Here is a 24,706-nt window from a genome sequence, read left to right as displayed (position 1 = left end):
GAGTTCGAGACCAGCCTTGCCAACATGGCGAAACCCCATCTCTACTGAAAAATACAAAAAATTAGCTGGGCATGGTGGCGGGTGCCTGTAATCCCAGCTACTCAGGAGGCTGAGGCAGCAGAATCACTTGAACCCAGGAGGCACAGGTTGCAGTGAGCCAAGACTGTACCATTACACTCCAGCCTGGGCAACAAGAGTGAAACTCCATCTCAAAAAATGTAAATAAAAAGAAAAGAAAAAATTCAACAAGGATGTCTGCCTTTATTTATCACCTGCGGTTTTTTTTTTGTTTGGTTCTTTGTTCCTTTGTTTTTTTCTTTTTAAAGGAACAAGGGTCTTGCTATGTTGCCCAGCTAGCCTGGAACTCCTAGGGTCCAGGGATCCTTCTGCCTCAGTTTCCTGTGATGCAGCACTGGGCTGTTTTTGAAACATGATCCATAAAAGTATTTTCTTCTAGGTGTACTCAACTAAGGTTTGGGGTCCTTATCTTACTGCTAACTTTCCACTACAGAATTAGGGCCGCAGCTGAAAGTGGTGGCTCACACCTGTAATCCCAGCACTTTGGGAGGTGGGCGGATCAACTGAGATCAGGAGTTCGAGACCAGCCCGGCCAACATGGCGAAACTCCATCTCTCCTAAAAATACAAAAAACAGCCAGGTGCGGTGGCAGGCACCTATAATCCCAGCTACTCGGGAGGCTGAGGTAAGAGAATTGCTTGAATCTGGGAGGCGGAGGTTGCAGTGAGCCAAGATCACGCCTTTGTACTCCAGCCTGGGCGACAGAGTGAGACCTCCATCTCAAAAAGGAAAAGAAAAAAAAAAGAAAAAGAATTAGGGCCAAATGGAGATTAAAACATTAACTTTATCCAGGGATTTCTGAAAATAGATTTAAAAATGCAGCAGGATCTCTTCGACCTTACCATGAATGAGTGGTAAGGTCCTAATTACCTGAATGAAGCCAACTTGGGTCCTCATGACATAATCAAACTAAACTCTCTACCTACCCACACAGAGGCTGGGCAATGTAGACAAAGAAAGAAGAAATGGGACTGGACTCTGAATACACCACCACCCAGTGGATGTCAGCCTCTCAGGCTCTTACTCCTCTACTAGAAATAGATCTGGAAAAGGTAGAGAGGTGGATGGAAGCTTCCTTCCCAGCACTTCTCCCAAAGAGTAAAAGTACAATCTCCCGTTTTGTTGAAGAGGAAACAAAAAAAAGAGAGAGTTTCCTTCCCCTCTATATCTTTCAACTCTAAAGTTTAATGTGAAGCACAAATTACCAGTTTCTCCATTTTCTGGAGTATCTCGTCCAGTTTTACTAGAACTCCTGCTGGTAGATTCTGGACTGGTAGCTCGAACAAACATCTTCCATTTTCCTCTTTTAGACATAAGCCTACGCATTCCATCTTGAGATGCTGGCTGGCTGATATCAGAACGTGGACTAGACCCTGACACACTACCATCTCCTTCCTCCAAGGCTCGCAACTCTGCCTACAAAGAACATGACAAGTTAGTGTCATTAACTGCTTATTATATGTATAATCAGAATAATAGCCACGACTATGCTGTTGAAATTTAAATCCTTTGAGAACAGAAGGCATTTTTTTTTGGAGACAGGCTCTCCCTGTTGCCCAGGTTGTAGTGCAGTGGCATGACCATGGCTCGCTGCAGCTACAACCTCCTGAGCTCCAGCAACCCTCCCACCTCACCCTTCCAAGTAGCTGAGCTACAGGCACCTGTCATCACACTTTTTTTTTTTTCTAATAAGAGATGATATCTGGGTATGTTGCTCACATTGGTCTCAACTTCTGGGCTCAAGTCATCTCCTCCTCAGCCTCCCGAAGTCCTGGGATTACAGACGTGAGCCACCGCACTCGGCCTACTCACTCTATTTTTATTTTTTAATTTTGCCAATTTGTTTGTGGGTACATAGTAAGCGTATATATTTATGGGATACATGAGATGTTTTGACACAGGTATGCAATGTGAAATAAGCACATCATGGAGAATGGGATAACCATCCCCTCAAGCATTTATCCTTTGAGTTACAAATAATCCAACTCCATTCTTTAAAGTTATTTTAAAGTTATTTTAAAATATACAGTTATTAATGACTACAGTCAACCTACTGTGCTATCAAATAGTAGGTCTTCTTCATTCTTTTCTATTTTTTTCTATTTATACCCATTTGTATAAGTCTGAGTAATATCAAGTCTCTTTGTTGATTATCAACTACCTGTTGTGGGAAGTCAGGGATCCTGAACGGAGGGACCAGCTGGAGCCGTGGCAGAGGAACATAAATTGTGAGGATTTCATTTTAATGTGGACATTTATCAATTCCCAAATAACACTTTTATAATTTCTTATGTGTAGCCGGGCGTGGTGGCTCACGTCTGTAATCCCAGCACTTTGGGAGGCCAAGGCAGGCAGATCACGAGGTCAGGAGATCGAGACCATGGTGAAACCCCGTCTCTACTAAAAATACAAAAAATGAGCCAGGTGCAGTGGCGGGCGCCTGTAGTCCCAGCTACTCAGGAGGCTGAGGCAGGAGAATGGCGTGAACCCAGGAAGTGGAGCTTGCAGAAAGCTGAGATCGTGCCACTGCACTCCAGCCTGGGCAACAGTGAGACTTTCTCTCAAAAAAAAAAAAAAAAAAAAAAAAAAAGAGTAATTTCTTATGCGTTTCTTACTTTAATCTCTTAATCCTGTTATCTTAGTAAGGTGAGGATGTATGTCACCTCAGGACCACTGTGATAATTGTGTTAACTGTACAAATTGATTGTAAAATGCGTGTTTGAACAATATGAAATCAGTGCACCTTAAGAAAAGAACAGAGTTAACAGCGACTTTTAGGGACCAAGGGAAGAAAACCATAAGGTCTCACTGCCTGCAGGGTTGGGCAAAAAGAGCCATATTTTTCTTCTTGCAGAGAGCCTATAAACGGATGTGCAAGTAGGGAAGATATCACTAAATTCTTTTCCTAGCAAGGAATATTAATATTAATACCCTGGGGAAGGAATGCATGCCTGGGGGGAGGTCTATAAACTGCCACTCTGGGAATGTCCGTCCTATGCGGTTGAGATAAGGACCGAGATACGCCCTGGTCTCCTGCAGTACCCTCAGGCTTATTAGGGTGGGGAAAAACCCGGCCCTGGTAAATCTGTGGCCAGACCCATTCTCTGCTCTTGAACCCTGTTTTCTGTTGTTTAAGATGTTTGTCAAGACAACATGTGCACCACTGAACATAGACCCTTATCAGTACTTTTTGCCCTTTGAAGCACATGATCTACTCCGTTCTTACACCCCCTCCCCTTTTGAAACCCTTAATAAAAAACTTGCTGGTTTGAGGGCATCATAGTCCTACCGATATGTGATGTCACTCCCGGTGGCCCAGCTGTAAAATTCCTCTCTTTGTACTCTTTCTCTCTATTTCTCAGCCGGCCGACACTTACGGAAAATAGAAAGAACCTAGGTTGAAATATTGGGGGCGAGTTCCCCCGATAACTACCAAAAGTATCATCAAGGACCAAAAAACCTACAACTCTGTAGTTTAAAGTTTTTGCTGCATAAGCTTCAACACACCTAGATGATGGGATAAGAAAAACAAAATCCCAGTAATGGCTGTAAGTCAAGCACAATGATCCCTGTAGAGTAGTACTGAGGAAAAAACATACTACAAGTAACTTTCAAAAGCTTACTTTTTTCCTTTCCAAAACTAGCTCCAGTTCAAGGGTATCTTGCTCCTCTTCCTCCTCACTTTCTCCAGATTGGACAACACTGCAAAGATCCTCCTGAGAAGGGTCTTCTATATTGTCCAACATAATTTCCTGTGGCTTTACTATTGTTGTTGCTTCTTCTACTGTTGTACTTGTTTCTTTTACTTCTGAAACTGGCTCTTCTTTACAAATTACTTTTCTTCTCCATCTCTCTTCTTCTTCTTTTATTCCCTCAGGCAATAAAGGAGCAAGCAGTGATGCTGCCACCCCTTTCTTCTCCTCCTCACTATTTGAGAGAGCCTGAATTCCTTCATTTACTTCCTATAAAGAAGAAAATAATTTAGTCTCATTTAATTCTGAAACAAATCTCACCTGCACATACATTCAATTGCACATACATTCATATTAACTGTTTTCAGTAGCTGAATACTTAAGGTAAAAACCACTTTTTTTTTGAGATGGAGTCTCGCACTGTCACCCAGGCTGGAGTGCAGTGGCACAATCTTGGCTCACTGCAACCTCTGCCTGCCAGGTTCAAGCTATTCTCCTGCCTCAGCCTCCCGAGTAGCTGGGATTACAGGCGCCCGCCACCACGTCCAGCTAATTTTTTGTATTTTTAGTAGAGGCGTTTCACCACATTGGCCAGGCTGGTCTCAAACTACTGACCTTGTGATTTGCCTGCCTCAGCCTCCCAAAGTGCTGGGATTACAGGCGTGAGCCACCGCACCCGGCCAAAACCACTTACTCCCAACCGGTGAGTATATATTTATACCATTACATTATTACTTTAGACAGACACTGATTGAATTAGAGCCTAGTTCTAGGTAGGATTCAAATATATCCTCCCTGCTATTCTCAGGATGTCAAAAGGCAGATTAGTAGTAAACAGAGGTAGATTTAAGATCAGTATTTTGTCAGCTCATAACATGACTGGATAAATCTTTACCTTCTTCTGTACGATGAGAATTTTTTTTTTTTTTTTTTTGAGAGCGTCTCACTCTGTTGCCCAGGAGTGCAGTTGCATGATTCCCAGCCTCACAGCCTCAGCCTCCCAAGTAGCTGGGATGACGGGGATGCACCACTACACTCAGCTAATTTTTGTTTCTGTTTTTGAGACGAACTCTCACTCTTCTTGCCCAGGCTGGAGTGCAATGCATGATGTTGGCTCACTGCAATGTCTGCCTCCCAGGTTCAAGCAATTCCCCTGCCTCAGCCTCCCGAGCAGCTGGGATTACAGGCGAGAGCCACCAACCCTGGCTAATTTTTTTTGTACTTTTAGTAGACACAGGGTTTCACCACGTTGGCCAGGCTGGTCTCGAACTCCTGACCTCAGGTGATCCGCCCGCCTTTGCCTCCCAAAGTTCTGGGATTACAGGTGTGAGCCACTGCACCAGGTCCAATTTTTGTATTTTTAGTAGAGACAGGGTTTTACCAGGTTGGCCAGGTTGATCTCGAACACCTGACCTCAGGTGATCTGCCCACCTCAGCTTCCGAAAGTGCTGGGATTACAGGCATGAGCCACCATGCTGGGCCTGATAAGAAAATTTAGTAAGTATGCCATGAAGGTGATTTAGACTAAAGTGAACTATTCCTAGTCTGGGCGCAGTGGCTCATGCCTGTAATCCCAGCACCTTGGGAGGCCAAGGCAGGCGGGTCACGAGGTCAGGAGTTCGAGACCAGCCTGGCCAACATAGTGAAACCCCATCTCTACTAAAAATACACAAATTAGCCCAGCATAGCGGCATGCGCCTGTAATCCCAGCTATTCGGGAGGCTGAGGCAGAAGAATCGCTTGAACCTGGGAGGCAGAGGTTGCAGTGAACTGAGATCATGCCATTATACTCCAGCTCCAGTGACAGTGCAAGACTTTGTCTCAAAAAAAATAAAATAGCTGGGCGTGGTGGCTCACGCCCGTAATCCCAGCACTTTCAGAGGCCGAGGCAGGCGGATCACATGGTCAGGAGTTCGAGACCAGCGTGGCCAATATGGTGAAACCCCGTCTCTACTAAAACTACAAAAATTAGCCAGGCATCGTTGGGGGGGGGGGCGGGGGCGGAAGTTCGCCTGTACTCCCAGCTACTCGGGAGGCTGAGGCAGGAGAATCGCTTGAACCCGGGAGGTGGAGGTTGCAGTGAGCAGAGATCGCACCGCTGCACTCCAGCCTGGGCGATGGAGCGAGACTCAGTCTCTAAGAAAAAAATAATAATAAAATAAAATAAAACGAACTATTCCTGAAATGAAATCTGTGATTATATTTAAAGTATCTGCTTCTCCCATTGGGGTAACACTTGTCCTATCCTCCTTTCTGTAACCGTAAATTTATTATTATTATTTCTGGATGGTCTCACTCTGTCCAGGCTGGAGCATACTGGCTCAATGATAATTTTGAACTCCTGGGCTCAAGCTATCCTCTTGCCTCTGCCTCTTTTAGCTGGGACTACAGGTGTGTGCTACCTTGCCTGGGTAATTTTTCTTTTGTAGAGATGGGGTTGGTCTTGCTATGTTTTCCAGGCTGGTTTAGAACTCCTGGACTCAAGCCATCTTCCTGCCCTGATTAAATTATTATTTATTATTATTAGATTTTTTTTGAGACGGAGTCTCACTCTGTCACCCAGGCTGGAGTGTAGTGGTGCGGTCTCAGCTCATTGCAACCTCCGCCTCCCGGATTCAAGCGATTCTCCTGCCTCAGCCCCCCAAGTAGCTGGGACTACAAGCGTGTGCCACTACACTCGGTTATTTTAGTATTTTTAATAGACGGGGTTTTACCATGTTGGCCAGGCTGGTCTTGAACTCCTAACCTCAAGTGATCCGCCCACCTTGACCTCTCAAAGTGCTGGGATTACAGGAGTAAGCCACTGTGCCTAGCTCAATTATATTATTTTAAAGCATTTTTTTGGGCTATATGTAGTAGCTCACACCGATAATGTAAGCAATTTGGGAGGCCGAGGCAGAAGCATCACTTGAGCTCAGAGTTTGAGACCTGTCTGGCAAACATGGTGAGACCTCATCTCTCCAAAAAAAAAAACAAAAAAAAAAAACCAGGCATGGTGGTGCACACCTGTAGTCCCAGCTACTCAGGAGGCTGAGGCAGGATGGCTTGAGCTCAGAATAAATCTGCAGTGAGCCATGGTCGTGCCACTGTACTCCAGCCTGGGTGACAGAGTCAGATCCCGTCTCAAAAATAAGTAAATAAAAAGGAAAGGCGCAGTGGCTTGCGCCTGTAATCCCAGCACTTTGGGAGTCTGAGGCAGGTCGATCACTTGAGGTCAGGAGTTCAAGACCAGCCTGACCAACTGGTGAAACCTCGTCTCTACTAAAAAAAATAGAAAAATCAGTCAGGCGTTCTGCCTGTAATCCAAGCTACCCAGGAGGTTGAGGTAGAACTGCTTGAAACCAGAAGGCAGAGGATGCAATGAGCTGAACTCACGCCACTCCCTTCCAGCCTGGGTAACCGAGCAAGACTCTGTCTCAGAAAGAAAAAAATAAAAATTAAAATATATTTTGACGCAAAAAAGTCTTTAAAATTGAAGATACATTGGAATTCAATATACACTCCCTAAGGAACACAACTTACTTTTCTTACTAATTAGGCTATAGAAATGCTCAAGTTTCACTAACATAGTATATCCGTTATCGAAAAATCCAAAATCTGAAACTGTCTGAGCACTGACGTGATGATCAAAGGAAATGCTCACTGGAGCATCTTAGATTTCACATTTTCAGATTAAGAATACTCAACTGCTAAGTATAATGCAAATATTTCAGAATTCAAAAAAATTCAAAATCTGAATTATCTCCGATCCCAGGCATTTCAGTTAAGAAATACTCGACTTGCAGTAGTCTTTAATTTAAAGTAGTTATCTTTGCATTTTTAAAATGTCTTATACATAGAATCCGAAAAATAACAGAATGATTCTATGTGAAGTGGAGCCCTGTCTAGACTGCTGCTCCCACGTTCTTGCAATGATCCAAGACGCCTCTGTGATACCCTAAAGCTCTCAAAGAAAAAGTAAAGTGGGCCAGGCGCAGTGGCTCACGCCTGTAATCTCAGCACGTTGGGAAGCCGAGGCAGGCAGATCACCTGAGGTCACGAGTTTGAGACCAGCCTGACCAACATGGTGAAACCCTGTCTCTAATAAAAATACAAAACTTAGCCAGGTGTGGTGGCGGGTGCCTGTAATCCCAGCGACTCGGGAGGCTGAGGCAGGAGAATGGTGTGAACCTGGGAGGTGGAGCTTGCAGTCAGCTGAGATCGCACCAGTGCACTCCAGCCTGGGTGACAGGGCGAGACACTGTCTCAAAAAAAAAAAAAAAGAAAAGAAAACAGAAAAGAAAAAGTCAACTGAGTAACTGCTATAAAGGCTACATAATACACAGAAACAAAGTGAAAGTTATGAAACTTATCCTATTTCACATGTATGACATAAAATATTAAGAGAAGGCTTCCATTCCTATACTCAGAGTAACGCTTATTAGATCTGAAAATAAGCAAATGAGGTAAGTTTCAACACTGACCTTTTTAACTTCTCGCTTGGCTATGACTGGTCCACTTTTACTACTGGAAACAGAAATCGTTTTCTCCTTAGAATATATGTCTGTATTTACCACAAAACTAGTTTCAGCACCTGGCACAGAACTAAAAAAATATATACTTAGCAAAAGAAATATAAGACAAATACTATCAGCAAAAGATAAGACTTCAATTTCCTTCTAGGCAATTTGACTTTTAAATTTATTCTTACCTGGGCTGGTAATGCTGTAATCCCTGTACCTGGGTGGCAAGATATTGGGGTAACTCCCAAGTCACTTCATTTGTTTGTGTATTCCAATAATAATAACATCCCGTGTTCTCATCCCAGACTTCCTGCCAATCGCCCATCTCAATTCCGACTAGAATAAAATAAAACAAATTTTAAGCACAAATCCCTCTACAATTCTGGCTTACATATAAGCTCAAAAGCCATAATCACCTAACAGCTTCTCAAAACAGCACTGTTAACATTTTGGGCTAAGACAGGTCTTTGTTGTGGGGGAGCACTTCTATGTGGAGGGTGGCCTCTGCCCACTAGAAACAGTAGCACTCCCATCCACCCTGCCTCCTACATTGTGACAATAAAAAATATTGACAGACATTGTCAAATATCCCCTAGGGGCACCTCCCAACACTAGTTGAGAACCACTGGCCTAACACCAAGAATTATTTTCTCAATACCTAACATTTAGAGTCACCTTTGAACACAGTTTTTAAAAAAAACAATTTGGCCGGCTACAGTGGCTCACGCCTGTAATCCCAGCATTTGGGAGGCCAAGGTGGGCAGATCACCTAAGGTCGGGAGTTTGAGACCAGCCTGATCAACATGGAGAAGCCCTGTCTCTACTAAAAATCCAAAAATTGGGCGTGGTGGTGCATGCCTGTAATCCCAGCTACTCGGGAGGCTGAGGCAGGAGAATTGCTTGAACTCGGGAGGCAAAGGCTGCGATGAGCCAAGATCGCACCATTGTACTCCAGCCTGGGCAACAAGAGCAAAACTCCACCTCTAAATAAATAAATAGAAAAAAGCAGTTTGCTGGTCCAAAAATGTACCTAAAATACTTTGAATATCATGGCTTTTCTTATTCAACTGGCAAGGACAAGCAAGTACTTTTTAAAAGATAAAAATTACATCCTACAAGTTTTCAGAGCCAACTATCCTACCTACCATCTTCGATATGCTTTATTTAAAAAGACAGAGGTTGGGCGCGGTGGCTCAAGCCTCTAATCCCAGCACTTTGGGAGGCCGAGGCAGGTGGATCACCCGAGGTCAGGAGTTCGAGACCAGCTTTGCCAACATCGTGAAACCCCATCTCTACTAAAAATACAAAAAATTTGCTGGGTGTGGTGGTGGGTGCCTGTAATTCCAGCTACTCGGGAGACTGAGGCAGAATTGGTTGAACCTGGGAGGCAGAGGTTGCAGTGGGCTGAGATCGCATCACTGCACTCCAGCCTGGGCAACAAGGGTGAAACTCAGTCTCAAAAAAAAAAAAAAAAAAAAAAAAAATTAAATAAATAAAAGAAAATAAAAAGACAGAATCCTAAAGTCTAAGATTACAGCCTCTGGGCTTTCATCTTTAGAAAACTGAATGCCAGCCAGGAGCAGTGGCTCACACCTGTAATCCTAGGACTGTGGGAGGCCGAGGCAGACTGATTTCCTGAGCTCAGGAGTTCGAGATCAGCCTTGGGCAACATGGTGAAACCCTGTCTCTACTAAAATACAAAAGAGAAATTAGCCGGGCATGGCAGCGTGTGCCTGTAGTCCCAGTTACTCAGGAGGCTGAGGGAGAAGACTGCTTGAACCCAGGAGGTGGAGGTTGGAGTGAGCTAAGATCGCGCCACTGCACTCCAGCCTGGGCAACAGAGCGAGATTCCATCTCAAAAAACAAACAAAAAACCAGAAAAGTGAATGCCTAGAATCCCTTTAAGGATTTTACTTTTCTTTAAAAATCAAAGGATCAAGTTTACCTCCTGCCAGTGAACACTGAGTATCATATTGCCATCCAGATGTTTGGGTGGAGTCTGTTCCATTTGAAGTAGAAGAAGAAAGGGTAGATGTCGCTGCTTCCTTTGGCTCTGGTCGAGGTGGAGTTGGAGGTGGAGCAGAAGCTCCTACAGGAGTTGCAGGCTGAGGAGCTGTTATGGCATCGATCTCCTTCAGTATGAAAAGAGTAACAAATGCAGTAATTATATCAAAAACAAGAAACTTAAGGAAATGGCAATCACTTTTTAAAAATTCTACACAAGCCGGGCACAGTGGCTCACACCTATAGTTCCAGCACTTTGGGAGGCTGAGACAGGTGGATCACTTGAGGTCAGGAATTCGAGACCAGGCTGGCCAACATGGTGAAATGCCCCCTCTACTAAAAATAAAAAAAATTAGGCTGGGCGCGGTGGCTCACGCTTGTAATCCCAGCATTCTGGGAGGCCAAGGTGGGCAGATCACCTGAGGTCAGAAGTTCAAAACCAGCCTGGCCAATACGGCAAAAACTTGTCTCTACTAAAAATACAAAAATTAGCTGGATGTGGTGGTGGGCACCTGTAATCTCAGCTACTTGGGAGGCTAAGGCATGAGAATTGCTTGAATCTGGGAGGCGGGGATTGCAGTGAGCCCAGATCGCGCTACTGCATTCCAACCTGGGTGAAAGAGCAAGACTCTGTCTCAAAAAACAAACAAACAAACAAACAAACAAACAACCCCCCCAAAAAAAAAGAATGAAATTACTATCGGGCGTGGTGGCACATGCCTATAATCCCAGCTACTCAAGAGGCTGAGGTGTGAGAATTACTTGAACCTGGGTGGCAGAGGTTGCAGTGGGCCAACAACACGCCACCACATTTCAGCCTGGGTGACAGTTAGACCCTGTCTTGAGGGAGGAAAAAAAAACTCTAGACACTCATTCGAAGCTTCTCAAATCAAAACCCTCATCTTCCAATTATACAAGCTCCCCAGTCTCTTCCAATTTGCCTTTCTTCTCTTTGAAAGCTTTACAAAAAGAAAAGAGGTGGTGGCTCACGCTTGTAATCCCAACACTTTGGGAGGCCGAGGTGGGTGGATCACCTGAGGTCAGGAGTTTGAGACCAGCCTGGCCAACATGGTGAAACCGCGTCTCTACCAAAAATACAAAAATTAGCTGGGTGTGGTGGCACATACCTGTAGCCCCAGCTACTCGGGGGCACATACCTGTAGCCTCAGCTATTTGAACCCAGGAGACAGAGGTTGCAGTGAGGTGAGATCGTACCGCTGCACTCCAGCCTGGGCAACAGAGTGAGATTCTATCTCAAGGAGAAAAAAAAAGAGAGAGAGCCAGGTGTGATGGCTCACACCTGTAATCCCAGCACTTTTGAAGGCCGAGGTGGGAGGAGCGCTTGAGCCCAGGAGTTCAAGACCAGCCTGAGCAACACAGTGAGACCCCATCTCTTAAACAAAACAAAAAGAGAGATAGAGATTGGGAGAAATACAAGAAGAGAGTGTTGGAGGGAGAGGGAGAAAGGAGGAGGAAGACATTGAACTGACAAGTAGGCTGACCACTTAAGATCCAGGTCCCAAAGTAGTTTCAATAACTAAAACTCCAAACAAAAGCACCACTAACCGCTAGGAAGTTGGCCAATGTACTATCAATATCAGTTGACTGGTTTCCATTTGTCTCTTTGGACTGTGCTGGTTTTTCGGAAACATCATTGTCATCATCATCACTGTCAGCATAAGCACCAAGTAAGCATAGACCGCCTAGAAGCAAAAAGGAAAACAGTATTTGTAACAACAATGTCAATATGTCCTCATAAGTATCTAAAATGGAAGTAAAACATGGTTTTTTAAACTTACTTACAGATTAGAACCGCAAAACTAATAATCACTGAACTACCACAGAAGAATAAATTACATCATACGGTTAAAGCTAATAAAATTGATCTACAGGCCAGGTGTGGTGGCTCACGCCTGTAATCCCAGCACTTTGGGAGGCCGAGGTGGGTGGATCATGAGGTCAGGCGTTTTGAGACAAGCCTGGGCAACATGGTGAGACCCCATCTCTACTAAAAGTACAAAAAATTAGCCGGAACTGGTAGCATGTGCCTGTAGTCCCAGCTACTGAGGCAGGAGAAGTGCTTGAACCTGCGAGGCAGAGGTTGCCGTGAGCCAAGATCATGCCACTGCACTCCACCCTGGGCAATAGAGCAAGACTCTGTCTCCAGGAAGAAAAAAAAAAAAAAAATTGATCTGGGCTGGGTGTGGTGGCTCACACCTGTAATCCCAGCACTTTGGGAGGCTGAGGCGGGCGGATCACCTGAGGTCAGGAGTTCAAGACCAGCCTGATCAACATGGAGAAACCCTGTCTCTACTAAAAATACGAAATTAGCCAGGTGTGGTGGCGCATGCCTGTAATCCCAGCTACTCGGGAGGCTGAGGCAGGAAAATTGCTTGAACTCGGGAGGCAGAGGTTGCGGTGAGCTGAGATCACGTCATTGCACTCCAGCCCGGGCAACAACAGCGAAAATCTGTCTCAAAATAAATAAATAAATAAGATAAAAAAATTTAAAAAAATGTTGATCTATGAGTCAGGCAACACAGCTTATGTCTACAGACCCAACTTCTTGGGGAGGACCTGAGGCAGGAAGATCATTTGAGCCCAGAATCCGAGACCAGCCTTGAAAACATAGTGAGACCTTGTCTCTCCCATAAAAACAAAAACAAAAACAAAACAAGAGGAAAAAGAATAAAAAACTAGCTGAGCATACAGCTGAGGTGCAAGGATAGCTTGAGCCCAGGAGGTTGAGGCTGCATTAAGCCAAAACATCTCCACTGTACTCCAGCCAGGGTGACAAAGTGAGACTGACCATGTCTCCCAAAAAAAAAAAAAAACGAGAACAAGAAAACTAATCTGCATAGTTATTTCAATCAATTATTCAATCTCACTCTCTTTCCAAATAGTTCATAGATAGTATATCCTGATTTTAGAATTTGATGATTAAAGTGTTTACCTCAAACTAAGCCAATTACAGTGTAGCAGCTGAAACAAAGACTTTAAAACAAAATAAACAACAAGGCCGGGCACCGTGGCTCACGCCTGTAATCCCAGCACTTTGGGAGGCCGAGGTGGGTGGATCACGAGGTCAGGAGATCGAGACCACGGTGAAACCCCGTCTCTACTAAAAATACAAAAAATTAGCCGGGCGTGGTGGCGGACGCCTGCAGTCCCAGCTACTCTGGAGGCTGAGGCAGGAGAATCGTGTGAACCCGGGAGGCGGAGCTTGCAGTGAGCCAAGATTGCGCCACTGCACTCCAGCCTGGGTGACAGAGCGAGACTCTGTCTCAAAAAAAAAAAAAAAAAAAGACTTTCAAAGTTAGAAACAAAGCTTTTAATCAATTATTCCTCAAACAGGAAGTGACGGAAATGAAAAACATGAAGTGACAGGAATTGAAAATGGGGCTCGACATGGCTAAAACCAATGATCAACGTCTTCCTCAAATTCAAGTGGTATCAGGTATGGCCTCTGTAATGCTGCTATGCCATTTCCTTTTGGATCACCTGTGGCTGCTCCAAGATTACAATTAACAATATAATACAGAGTATTATTATATGTATTATAAATACACAAAATGTTAAATTCTAGCTACTTTTTCAGCTATTACTTATATTAAATTTCACAGTGCTGACACATTCCACGCTCACTAAAAAGTTGGTAAATGAAGAGATTTATCAGAAAGTTAAATCTAGTTTTCTATGTCATACATCCCATACACAAACTCAAAGGTCACCTAAAAGTAAACATAAATTGTTCCATTAATCATGTAGGAGTCCGTATTCAGTGCCTTAGTATCATAATTTCTGCCTTCATTTTTTTCTTTCTGTATGTAGGTTAAGTTTTTTGTTGTTGTTATACCTTAAGTTCTAGGGTACATGTGCACAACGGTGCAGGTTTGTTACATATGTATCCATGTGCCATGTTGGTGTGCTGCACCCATTAACTCACCATTTAGCATTAGGTATTTCTCTTAATGCTATCCCTCCCCCACCCCCCCCACCCCATGACAGGCCCCAGTGTGTGATGTTCCCCACCCTGTGTCCAAATGTTCTCATTGTTCAATTCCCACCTATGAGAATGTGGTGTTTGGTTTTCTGTCCTTGCGATAGTTTGCTCAGAATGATGGTTTCCAGCTTCATCCATGTCCCTACAAAGGACATGAACTCATCTCTTTTTTATGGCTGCATAGTATTCCACGGTGTATATGTGCCACATTTTCTTAATCCAGTCTATCATTGATGGACATTTGGGTTGGTTCCAAGTCTTTGCTATTGTGAATAGTGCTGCAGTAAACATAACGTGTGCATGTGTCTTTATAGCAGCATGATTTATAATCCTTTGGGTATATACCCAGTAATGGGATGGCTGGGTCAAATGGTATTTCTAGTTCTAGATCCTTGAGGAATCACTACACTGTCTTCCACAATGGTTGAACTAGTTTACACTCCCACCAACAGCGTAAAAGCGTTCCTATTTCTCCACATCCTTTCCAGCATATGTAGGTAAGTCCTTAAATAGCAATTTTTTTTTGAGACAGAGTCTCGCTCTGTCCCCCAGGCTGGAGTGCAGTGGCACGATCTCCGCTCACTACAAGCTCTGCCTCTCGGGTTCACACCATTCTCCTGCCTCAGCCTCCTGAGTAGCTGGGACTACAGGCGCCTGCCACCACGCCTGGCTAATTTTTTGTATTTTTAGTAGAGACGGGGTTTCACCATGTCAGCCAGGATGGTCTTGATCTCCTGACCTCGTGACCCGCCCACCTCGGCCTCCCAAAGCGCTGGGATTACAGGCGTGAGCCACCGCACCCGGCCGAGACGGAGTCTTGCTTTGTTGCCCAGGCTGGAGTGCAGTGGCGCAATCTTGGCTCACTGCAAACTCCACCTCCAGGGTTCATGTGATTCTCCTGCCTCAGCCAACCAAGTAGCTGGGATTACAGGTGTGCAACACCACACCTGGGTAATGTTTGAATTTTTAGTAGACATGGGGTTTCACTATGTTGGCCTAGCTGCTCTTGGACTCCTGACCTCAAGTGATCTGCCCACCTCGGTCTCCCAAAGTTCTGAGATTACAGGCATGAGGCACCATACATAGCCTCTAAACATCAATTCCTAAAGTTTGATTTGTTTATGTATATATGTATGTAAGAGATAGGGTCTTGCTCTATTGCCAAGGCTGGAAGCAGTGGATCACTACAGCCTCAAACTCCTGGCCTCAAATGATTCTCTTGCCTCAGCATCCTGAGTGGATGACTAGAGGCACAACCCACCATGCCTGGCTAATTTATTTTATTTTTTATTTTATGCAGAGATGGAATCTCCTATGTTGCCTAGGCTGGTCTCATCCTGTCCTCATGTGATCCTCCTGCCTTGACTTCCCAAAATGTTCGGCAACATTTTTCATTTCTTTTTTTTTGAGACAGGGTCTCACTCTGGCACAAGTGAACTGGTGCGATCACAGCTCACTGCAGCCTTGACCTCCTGAGCTCAACCAATCTTCCCACCTCAATCAGGCTCCTGTGTAGCTGGGACTAGAGACGCACACCACCGCGCCTGGCTAACTTTTGTAGAGACGGGGTTTTGCCATGTTGCCTAGGCTGGTCTCGAACTCCTGGGCACAAGCCATCCTCCTGCCTCAGTCTTCCATGTAGCTAGGACTACAGGCCTACGCCACCACACTTGGCATTTTTTAAGTACAGAAAAGGTTTCGATCTGTTGCTCAGTTTGATCTGGAATTCCTGAGCTCAAGCAATCCCCTGCCTGAGCCTCCCAAAGTGCTGACATTACAGGTGTGAGCCACCTCGTCTGGCCACAAAATACAGGTGTGAGCCACCTCACCTGGCCACAAAATACAGGTGTGAGCCACCTCACCTGGCCACAAAATACAGGTGTGAGCCACCTCACCTGGCCACAAAATACAGGTGTGAGCCACCTCACCTGGCCACAAAATACAGGTGTGAGCCACCTCGTCTGACCACAAAATACAGGTGTGAGCCACCTCGTCTGACCACAAAATACAGGTGTGAGCCACCTCACCTGGCCACAAAATACAGGTGTGAGCCACCTCGTCTGACCACAAAATACAGGTGTGAGCCACCTCACCTGGCCACAAAATACAGGTGTGAGCCACCTCACCTGGCCACAACAGTATTTTAAACTGGTAAGAAAGACATTTACATGGACGTTTGTGGACAGGCATGGTGGCTCATGTCTGTAATGCCAGCACTTTGGGAGGCTGAGGTGGGTGGATCACGAGGCCAGATCGAGACCATCCTGGCCAACATGGTGAAATCCCACCTCTACTAAAAACAAAAAATTAGCTGGCTGTGGTGGTGTGCGCCTGTAATCCCAGCTTCTCGGGAGGCTGAGGCATGAGAATCTCTTGAACCTGGGAGGTGGAGAATGCAGTGAGCTGAGATCATGCCACTGTACTCCAGCCTGGTGACAGGGCGAGACTCTGTCTAAAAAAAAAGGGGGGGGGAAAAAGAAAGAAATCTGCATGGACGTTTCTTAGACAGTGTCTCTAATTTTTTTTTTTTTTTTTTGAGATGGAGTCTCACATTGTCACCCAAGCTGGAGTGCAGCGGCACAATCTCAGCTCAGTGCAACCTCCACCTCCCGGGTTCAGGTGATTCTCTTGCCTCAGCCTCCCGAGTAGCTAGGATTAACAGGCGCACGCCACCACGACTGGCTAATTTTTTAACTTTTAGTAGAGACAAGGTTTCACCACGTTGGCCAGGCTGGTCTTGAACTCCTGACCTCAGGTGATCTGCCCTCCTCGGCCTCCCAAAGTGCTGGGATTACAGGTGTGAGCCCTGGGCCCGGCTTCTTTTTTTTTTTTTTTTTTTTCTGATATGGAGTTTCGCTCTTCTTGCCCAGGCTGGAGTGCAATGGTGCAGTCTTGACTCACTGCAACCTCCGCCTCCCAGGTTCAAGCGATTCTCCAGCCTCGGTCTCCCAAGTAGGTGGGATTACAGGTGTGCGCCACCATGCCTGGCTAATTTTTTTTGTATTTTTAGTAGAGATGTGGTTTCACCATGTTGGCCAGGCTACTCTCGCACTCCTGACCTCAAGTGATCCGCCTGCCTTGGCCTCCGAAAGTGCTGAGATTACAGGCATGAGCCACTGCACCCGTTGACGTTCTGAACAAAATGTATTCAGCTTTGTAAGAGCAGAACTACCAAAGGAAAAACTTCTGTATGAAATAATGCTGCACTTTTGTATACAGTACTGATGGATTCTGGAAAGGAGAGTGGGAAATTAATACTGGCCGCGCACGGTGGCTCATGCCTGTAATCCCAGCACTTTGGGAGGCCAAGGCGGGCGGATCACCTGAGGTCAGGAGTTCAAGACCGGCTGGCCAACATGGTGAAACTCATCTCTAATAAAAATTCAAAAAAACTAGCTGGGCGTGGTGGCAGGCACCTGTAATCCCAGCTACTTGGGAGGCTGAGGCGGGAGAATCACTTGAACTCAGGAGGCGGTGGTTACAGTGAGCCAAGGCTGTGCCATTGCACTCCAACCTGGGGAACAAGAACAGAACTCTATCTCAAAATAAATTAATTAAAAATAAAAATACTTCTAATGACAATCATAGATATAATCACTTTTAGTAAAAAGTTTCAATCAGGTAAGCTGCATGGTATTTTCATTACAAAATTTCCCAACAAGAGGTAGTTCCCCAGGTCCACAGGCAAAATAGGCTCTGCCTATTATTCCCTTTCTTCACCTAAGAGCTTTTCACCTATGGACAATCTTCTAAACTCCTAAAAACATAATAAATAAGCCAAGAAAATGAAAATTATTAAGCCTAGTGTTTGTGAGAAATTCAGAGAGACATCATAAATTGATCAAACTTTTTTTTTTTTTTTGAGACAGAGTCTTGCTCTGTCGCCCAGGGTGAAATGCAGTCACACAATCTCGGCTCACTGCAGCCTCTGTTTCCTGAGTTCAAGCGATTCTCCTGCCTCAGCCTACCAAGTAGCTGGGATTACAGGTGCGTGCCAATGTAATTTTTGTATTTTTTTGGTTTTTTTTGGAGATGGAGTCTCACTGTCGCCCAGGCTGGAGCGCAGCAGCGCGACCTCGGCTCACTGCAACCTCTGTCTCCCGTGTTCAAGCGATTTGCCTGCCTCAGCCTCCCGAGCAGCTGGAATTACAGGAATGCACCACCAACCCAGCTAATTTTTTTGTATTTCTCGTTGAGACCGGATTTCACCATGTTGGCCAGGCTGATCTAGAACTCCTGACCTCAGGTGATCCACCACACCTGGCCTTTTGTATTTTCGTAGAGACAGGGTTTCACCATGTTGCCAGGCTGGTCTCGAACTCTTGACCTCAGGTGATCCACCTGCCTCAGCCTCCCATAGTGTTGGGATTACAGGCGGCAGCCACGGTGACCGCCTAGATCCCATATATCTTAAGTGAAATTTGGCAACAGGTACCAAGAGCTACAAAACTCAAGTTTATTTTATATAGTCTCATCTTTGAGACTATAATACCAAGACATAACTCCAAAAAAACTTTGCTCAAAGCTTCTGGTGGCTTGCTTGAGACAACTAAAATCTGTAAACACTCAAATGCTCTCAAACAGTGGACTGACAAAGCAAATTATAGGACATAACTGATTTATTACCATTTTGTGATAAATCAGACTATTATAGAATCACATGAAATATTACTAAAGGGATTAAAAGTAATGCTAAAGGAATAAAAGCAAGTCATAAAATAGAAACAAAATTTAATTAAATCTCAGAAAATACAGTGTATATACTGTTAACAGGAATGAAGTTAGAATAACACTGAAAATAAATGTTCACATTATCAGGTAAAATTGCTTTATCTTAGAAAAATCTCAGAGGCTGGGCGTGGTTGCTCACCGCTCTAATCCCAACACTGGGAGGCTGAGACGAGTGGATTACGAGGTCAGGAGTTCAAGACCAGCCTGGCCAAGATGCTGAAACCCTGTCTCTACTAAAAATATAAAATTAGCTGGGCATGGTGGCATGAGCCAGTAATCCCAGCTACTAGGGAGGCTGAAGCAGGAGAATCACTTTAACTCAGGCGACGGAGGTTGCAGTGAGCCAAGATCACACCACTGCACTCCAGCCTGGGTGACAGAACAAGACTCCATCTCAAAGTAAAAGAGAGAGAAAAATCTTAGAAACAAAATCAACAGGATGGTCACGATGGCTCACATCTATAATCCTAGCATTTTGGGAGGCCAAGGAAGGAGGATCACTTGAGTCTCCTTGAGAATAGCCTGCGCAATAAAGTGAGACCATGTCTACAGAAAGAAAAAAGATTTTATTAAAAACAACAACAAAGCTGGCCAGGCGTCACTGACCTATAAGCAGGTACTAAAGAACTCCAAGAATTTAATTTCTTTCTTTTTTTTTTGAGACAGAGTTTCACTCTTGTTGCCCAGGCTGGAGTGCAATGGCGTGATCTCGGCTCACCGCAACCTCTGCCTCCTGGGTTCAAGCGATTTTCCTGCCTCAGCCTCCTAAGTAGCCGGAATTACAGGCATACACCACCATGTCCAGCTAGTTTTGTATTTTTAGTAGAGACGGGGTTTCTCCATGCTGGTCAGGCTGGTCTTGAACTCCAGACCTCAGGTGATCCGCCAGCTTCAGCCTCCTAAAGTGCTGGGATTAGAGGCGTGAGACACAGCGCCTGGCCGTTTTTTATTTATTTATTTTTTTGAGATGGAGCCTTACTCTGTCACCCAGGCTGGAGTGCAATGGTGTGGTCTAGCTCGCTGCAACCTCAGCCTCCCAGGTTCAAGCGATTCTCCCACCTCAGCCTCACGAGTAGCTGGGACTACAGGCGTGTGCCACCACACCCAGCTAATTTTTGTATTTTTAGTAGAAATGGGGTTTCACCATGTTGGCCAGGATGGTCTCAATCTCTTGGCCTTGTGATCTGCCTGCCTTAGCCTTCCAAAGTGCTGGGATTATAGGTATGAGCCACTGTGCCTTGCCTATTTTTTTTTTTTTTTTTTGAGACGGAGTCTCGCTCTGTCGCCCAGGCTGGAGTGCAGTGGCGCGATCTCGGCTCACTGCAAGCTCCGCCTCCCAGGTTCACGCCATTCTCCCGCCTCAGCCTCTCCGAGTAGCTGGGACTACAGGCGCCCGCCACCACGCCCGGCTAATTTTTTTGTATTTTTAGTAGAGACAGGGTTTCATCGTGTTAGCCAGGATGGTCTCGATCTCCTCACCTCGTGATCCACCCGCCTCGGCCTCCCAAAGTGCTGGGATTACAGGCGTGAGCCACCGCACCCGGCCCAGAGCCATAGTTTTTAGCAGTCTTTTTTTGAGAGAAGTGTTGACCCCTCAAACCTCAACATTCTTACTTACCTTTGAGGGATGGTGCCACACAATTTGTATATCAGCTACCTATATCACGCAGTAAATTATTTCTTAGGTATATACCTCCTATGGCTTGAATGTGCCCCTAAAAAGGATGTTTTGCAAATTAAATCCCCAGTGCAACAGTGTTGGGAGGTAGGGGCCTAATGGAAGGTGCTGACATCACCAGAGGACGCTCAAACCACAGGAGTAATCAAGGAAGTTTCTCCTAGAAACATTTAAATTTATATTTCATATATTTATTTGAGACAGGTTCTCACTGTCGCCCAGGCTGGAGTGCAGTGGCAAAACCTCAGTTCACTGCAACCTCCACCTCCTGAGTAGCTGCGATTAAAGGTGTGTGCCACCACGCCTGGCTAATTTTTATGTTTTTAGTAGTGATGGGGTTTCACCACGTTGGCCAGGCTGGTCTCAAACTCCTGAACTCAGGTGATCCACCTGCCTCAGACTACCAAAGTGCTGGGATTACAGGCGTGAGCCACCGCTCCTGGCTAAATTCTACATATTTTAAATGAGTGTTAAGTCTCAAATGAAATAACATATGCAGTTGGCAAATATAAAATGGTATAATGCAGTTCTGAAATTTCTCTCACATTCAAATTTTAGCTTTCTAACCCACACTGGGGTGTTTTGTTTTGTTTTGTTTTTTTAGGTGGCAAATGGTGAGGAGAGAGGAATAAGCACCTATCGTTTTAAGCATCAAATAGTACAAAAAGTATTCTGAACTGAAAAGAAATTACTACCAATTACAGACTATTTAATATTAAAACACATTTTACTCTTCCAAGATACACAGAGTAGAGAAAATTAACATTCTTGGCACTTACTATGTCACATCTGGAAGTATCTCAGAGATAAAAGATCCATTTTACAGATTAATGAGGTGCAACCCAATTAGTAATTGCCCCAAAGTCTAAGTGTGAATGCCAGAGTGATGAATTGAACCCAGGTTTGTCTAGAAAACCACTGCTGCAACTATGGCATTCCTTTGTACTTGAAAATATTTAATAAGATCAATTTCCAGGTCCACCAATGTTTGTTAGGTAACCAGTCGAGCCACAGTGTTAGAAAAGGAATAGGAGTTGGCATGCCTAATGAACACCAAGCTAGTGGGAGGACCAGGAAACTAGTTATAAAACAGCATCAGGAAAAAAAATAGTAAAAAACGTTTTGGGTAAAGAAAAACAACAAATTTTGCACTGGTCAAAATGCATATACATCAACATTCTCTCACAAACAAAAATAATCTTAAATCATATTTTTGGGAGAAATAATGTTAGCGGCCGGGCACGGTGGCTCACGCTTGTAATCCCAGCACTTTGGGAGGCTGAGGCGGGCGGATCACGAGGTCAGGAGATCGAGACCACGGTGAAACCCCGTCTCTACTAAAAATACAAAAAAAAAATTAGCCGGGCGTGCTGGCGGGCGCCTGTAGTCCCAGCTACTCGGAGAGGCTGAGGCAGGAGAATGGCGTGAACCCGGGAGGTGGAGCTTGCAGTGAGCTGAGATTGCGCCATTGCACTCCAGTCTGGGCGACAGAGCAAGACTCTGTCTCCAAAAAAAAAAAAAAAAAAAAAAAAAGAAATAATGTTAGCAACACCAGAGCATTCAGCAAAACATTCTATGTACAAACCAACTTGACTTTAATGAAAGACGTGGGAGAAAAATGTAAAAAACAAAACAAAAGCATACCTGTTGCTTTAACAGCTGTGGGTCTAGTGGTCATGACTGGTTTTGGAGGATTCTGAACAACTCTAGGAACCTCCTGCACCGCTTCTTGTTCATCTGGATTTAAAAAAAAAAAAGAAAGGGAAAAGTGCAGTCAGATTCCAGACCAGAGAAAACACTAGAGGTGACAAATCAACCTTTGATTTAACATTTCAGCTCTAGATTCCATCAATTTTTTAAAAAGTGCATTTCGGCTGGGCTTGCACCTGTAATCCCAGCACTTTGGGAGGCCAAGATAGGTGCGGGGGGTGTCACTTGAGGTCAGGGGTTCAAGACCAGCCTGGCCACCATGGTGAAACCCCATCTCTACTAAAAATACAAAAAAAAAAAAAAAAAAAAAAAAAAAAAATGTAGCTGGGCGTGATGGCACTCGCCTGTAATCCCAGCTACTCGGGAGGCAGGAGGATCGCTTGAACCCAGGAGGCAGAGGTTACTGCAGCCTGGGCCACAGAGAAAGACTCCATCTCAAAAAAAAAAAAAGGACATTTCATTGACCCAAATAATTGGGAGATGATAAACACACGGAGCTGGAATCTTTTTTTTTTTTTTTTGAGACGGAGTTTCGCCCAGGCTGGTCAAACTCCTGACCTCGAGTGATCCGCCTACCTCGGCCTCCCAAAGTGCTGGGATTACAGGCATGAGTCACCGTGCCCTGGAGTCTTTCATCTGCCTACAAACTTCAACATCAAGGGAAGACTCTGACCATGGTAAATAAAAATTATTAATACATCTGCATGGCCGGGCGCTGTGGCTCTCGCCTGTAATGATCGCTTGAGCCCTGGAGTTCGAGACCAGCCCGGGAAACATGAAGAAACTTCGTCTCTACTGAAAATACAAAAATTAACCGGGCATGCTGGCAGGGTCCTGTAGTCCCAGCTACCCAGGAGGCTAAGGCGGGAGGATCGCTTGAACCCGGGAGGTGGAGGTTGCGGTGAGCCCAAGATCGCGCCACTGCACTCCAGCCTGGGCGACAGATTAAGACCTTGTCTCGAAAAAAACAAAACTTTTAAAAAGTTACATCTGCAATACTTACAAATACATACAAAAACAGTAAGTATTCTCCAGGCTATGATAAGACCTTTACAAGACACACCAAACACTGCTATTGCGGATTTTTTCCAATTAACGACCCAGCGTGATGTCTGAACATCTGAAACGGGTTCCTCCGGCGCCTAGCCCGGGAGTCACTTTTAATCCAAGCACCACTCCAGCGAGAACCACACAAATAGGAAGCTACTGGCTCCATTTCTCCAGAAGTTCTGCTAGTGTGGGGATGCTTACTGGCTGGAATATCAAGAGCTTTTTCTAAACGTCTCTATCCCCGTTTCGACAGAACCGAAAGGAGGCAGATGACGTGTGGAAAGGCCTGGTCCACAGTCACAAGGCCGCGCACGCGGAAACTCATCCTCACATCCACCCTCTGCATGACCCAACACCGACCCGGGGCGCCTGGGAGACTCAGGGTGCCCGAACTTCGGTCATATTTCAAACGTTCCTGGGGCGAGCCCCGCACCACAGATGGCGCCTCGGGCTTGGCCCGGGCCGAGGGCGCAGAACTCGGCCTGGCCCTTCTGCGGCCCGGAGCCCAGGGCCGCCCCGCCTGCAGGCCCGCGGCAGGCAGGGCCTCGGAAGCCGACCTCGCCCGAGCCCCTCGCCGGGTCTGGCCAGGCGCCGTGAGGAGCCCAGGCCGCAAGCCCCGAGCTCGAGTTCAGGTCCCCCCGCGCACCCTTGCCTTCTGAAGGCGACTCGTCCGAGGCCGCGGCGGCAGTCACCGCGGCGGTGGTGGTGGTGGTGGTGGTCGTCGCCGCCGACGGGGCGGGCTGGCTGGGGACCGCCGCGGTGGAGTCCGGCTCGGTGTCGGGTTCTGGCTCCGGGTCCCGGCCCGGCGTGCTGCCCCGAGGACCCGGCGGAGAGAGCTGCAGGATGGGCCTACGGCCGGGTACCGCCCGGGACTTCTTCCCCATCGCGAGTCCAAGCGCGAGCAGCGAGCGTCGGGAGGCCGAGAGGGGCGGGCGCTGGGCGCTGGGCGCTGGGCGCTGCGACGCGTAATCAATATTCATGCACCGCGACGCCGCCTCCAGCCCGGATCCGCTTTCAACCGGCGGAGCGCGCGCTTGCGCAAGCGCCCCGGGCCCTTCGGTTCCCCTGGCTCCTCCTCACCAGGAGAAAGGGCGGGCTTTCCAACTGCGCTAGGCGATTGGCTGTTCTGACCCAGAGAAGGGACCGGTGGCCAATGGAAAAGGAAAAAGGGTGAGAGTCCAGCCAATAGTGCGGTGGGGCCTGAATTAGAAAGACTTCCCCACTTCCGTCGGGTGCCACCCGTGCGCTTCCCCCCAAG

The 24,706-nt window shown here is 46.0% G+C and overlaps 1 protein-coding gene across 2 annotated transcripts in view; it reads right to left on the bottom strand.

Annotated features, from left to right (window-relative positions):
* The window catches only part of FNBP4 (formin binding protein 4), a 52,097-nt gene extending 27,460 nt beyond the window's left edge, over positions 1-24,637 (bottom strand). The window contains exons 1-8 of one of the 2 annotated variants that reach the window (XM_055281537.2): positions 24,095-24,637; positions 22,333-22,425; positions 11,843-11,979; positions 10,218-10,404; positions 8,461-8,608; positions 8,234-8,354; positions 3,702-4,040; positions 1,284-1,494 (exon numbers count right to left, since the gene is read on the bottom strand). In XM_055281537.2, the coding sequence (XP_055137512.1) occupies positions 1,284-1,494; positions 3,702-4,040; positions 8,234-8,354; positions 8,461-8,608; positions 10,218-10,404; positions 11,843-11,979; positions 22,333-22,425; positions 24,095-24,428 (1,570 nt within the window). In that variant the 5' untranslated portion in view covers positions 24,429-24,637. The remainder of the gene's footprint in view (positions 1-1,283; positions 1,495-3,701; positions 4,041-8,233; positions 8,355-8,460; positions 8,609-10,217; positions 10,405-11,842; positions 11,980-22,332; positions 22,426-24,094) is intronic. The other variant, XM_055281538.2, reaches the window with a different exon arrangement.
* Between the last annotated feature and the right edge of the window lie 69 nt (positions 24,638-24,706).

The sequence above is a fragment of the Symphalangus syndactylus genome, chromosome 6 (assembly GCF_028878055.3).
Source record: "Symphalangus syndactylus isolate Jambi chromosome 6, NHGRI_mSymSyn1-v2.1_pri, whole genome shotgun sequence".
Taxonomy (NCBI): Eukaryota; Metazoa; Chordata; class Mammalia; order Primates; family Hylobatidae; genus Symphalangus; species Symphalangus syndactylus.
Note: the sequence above shows the minus strand (reverse complement) of the source record. Positions and strands in the feature narration are given on the sequence as shown.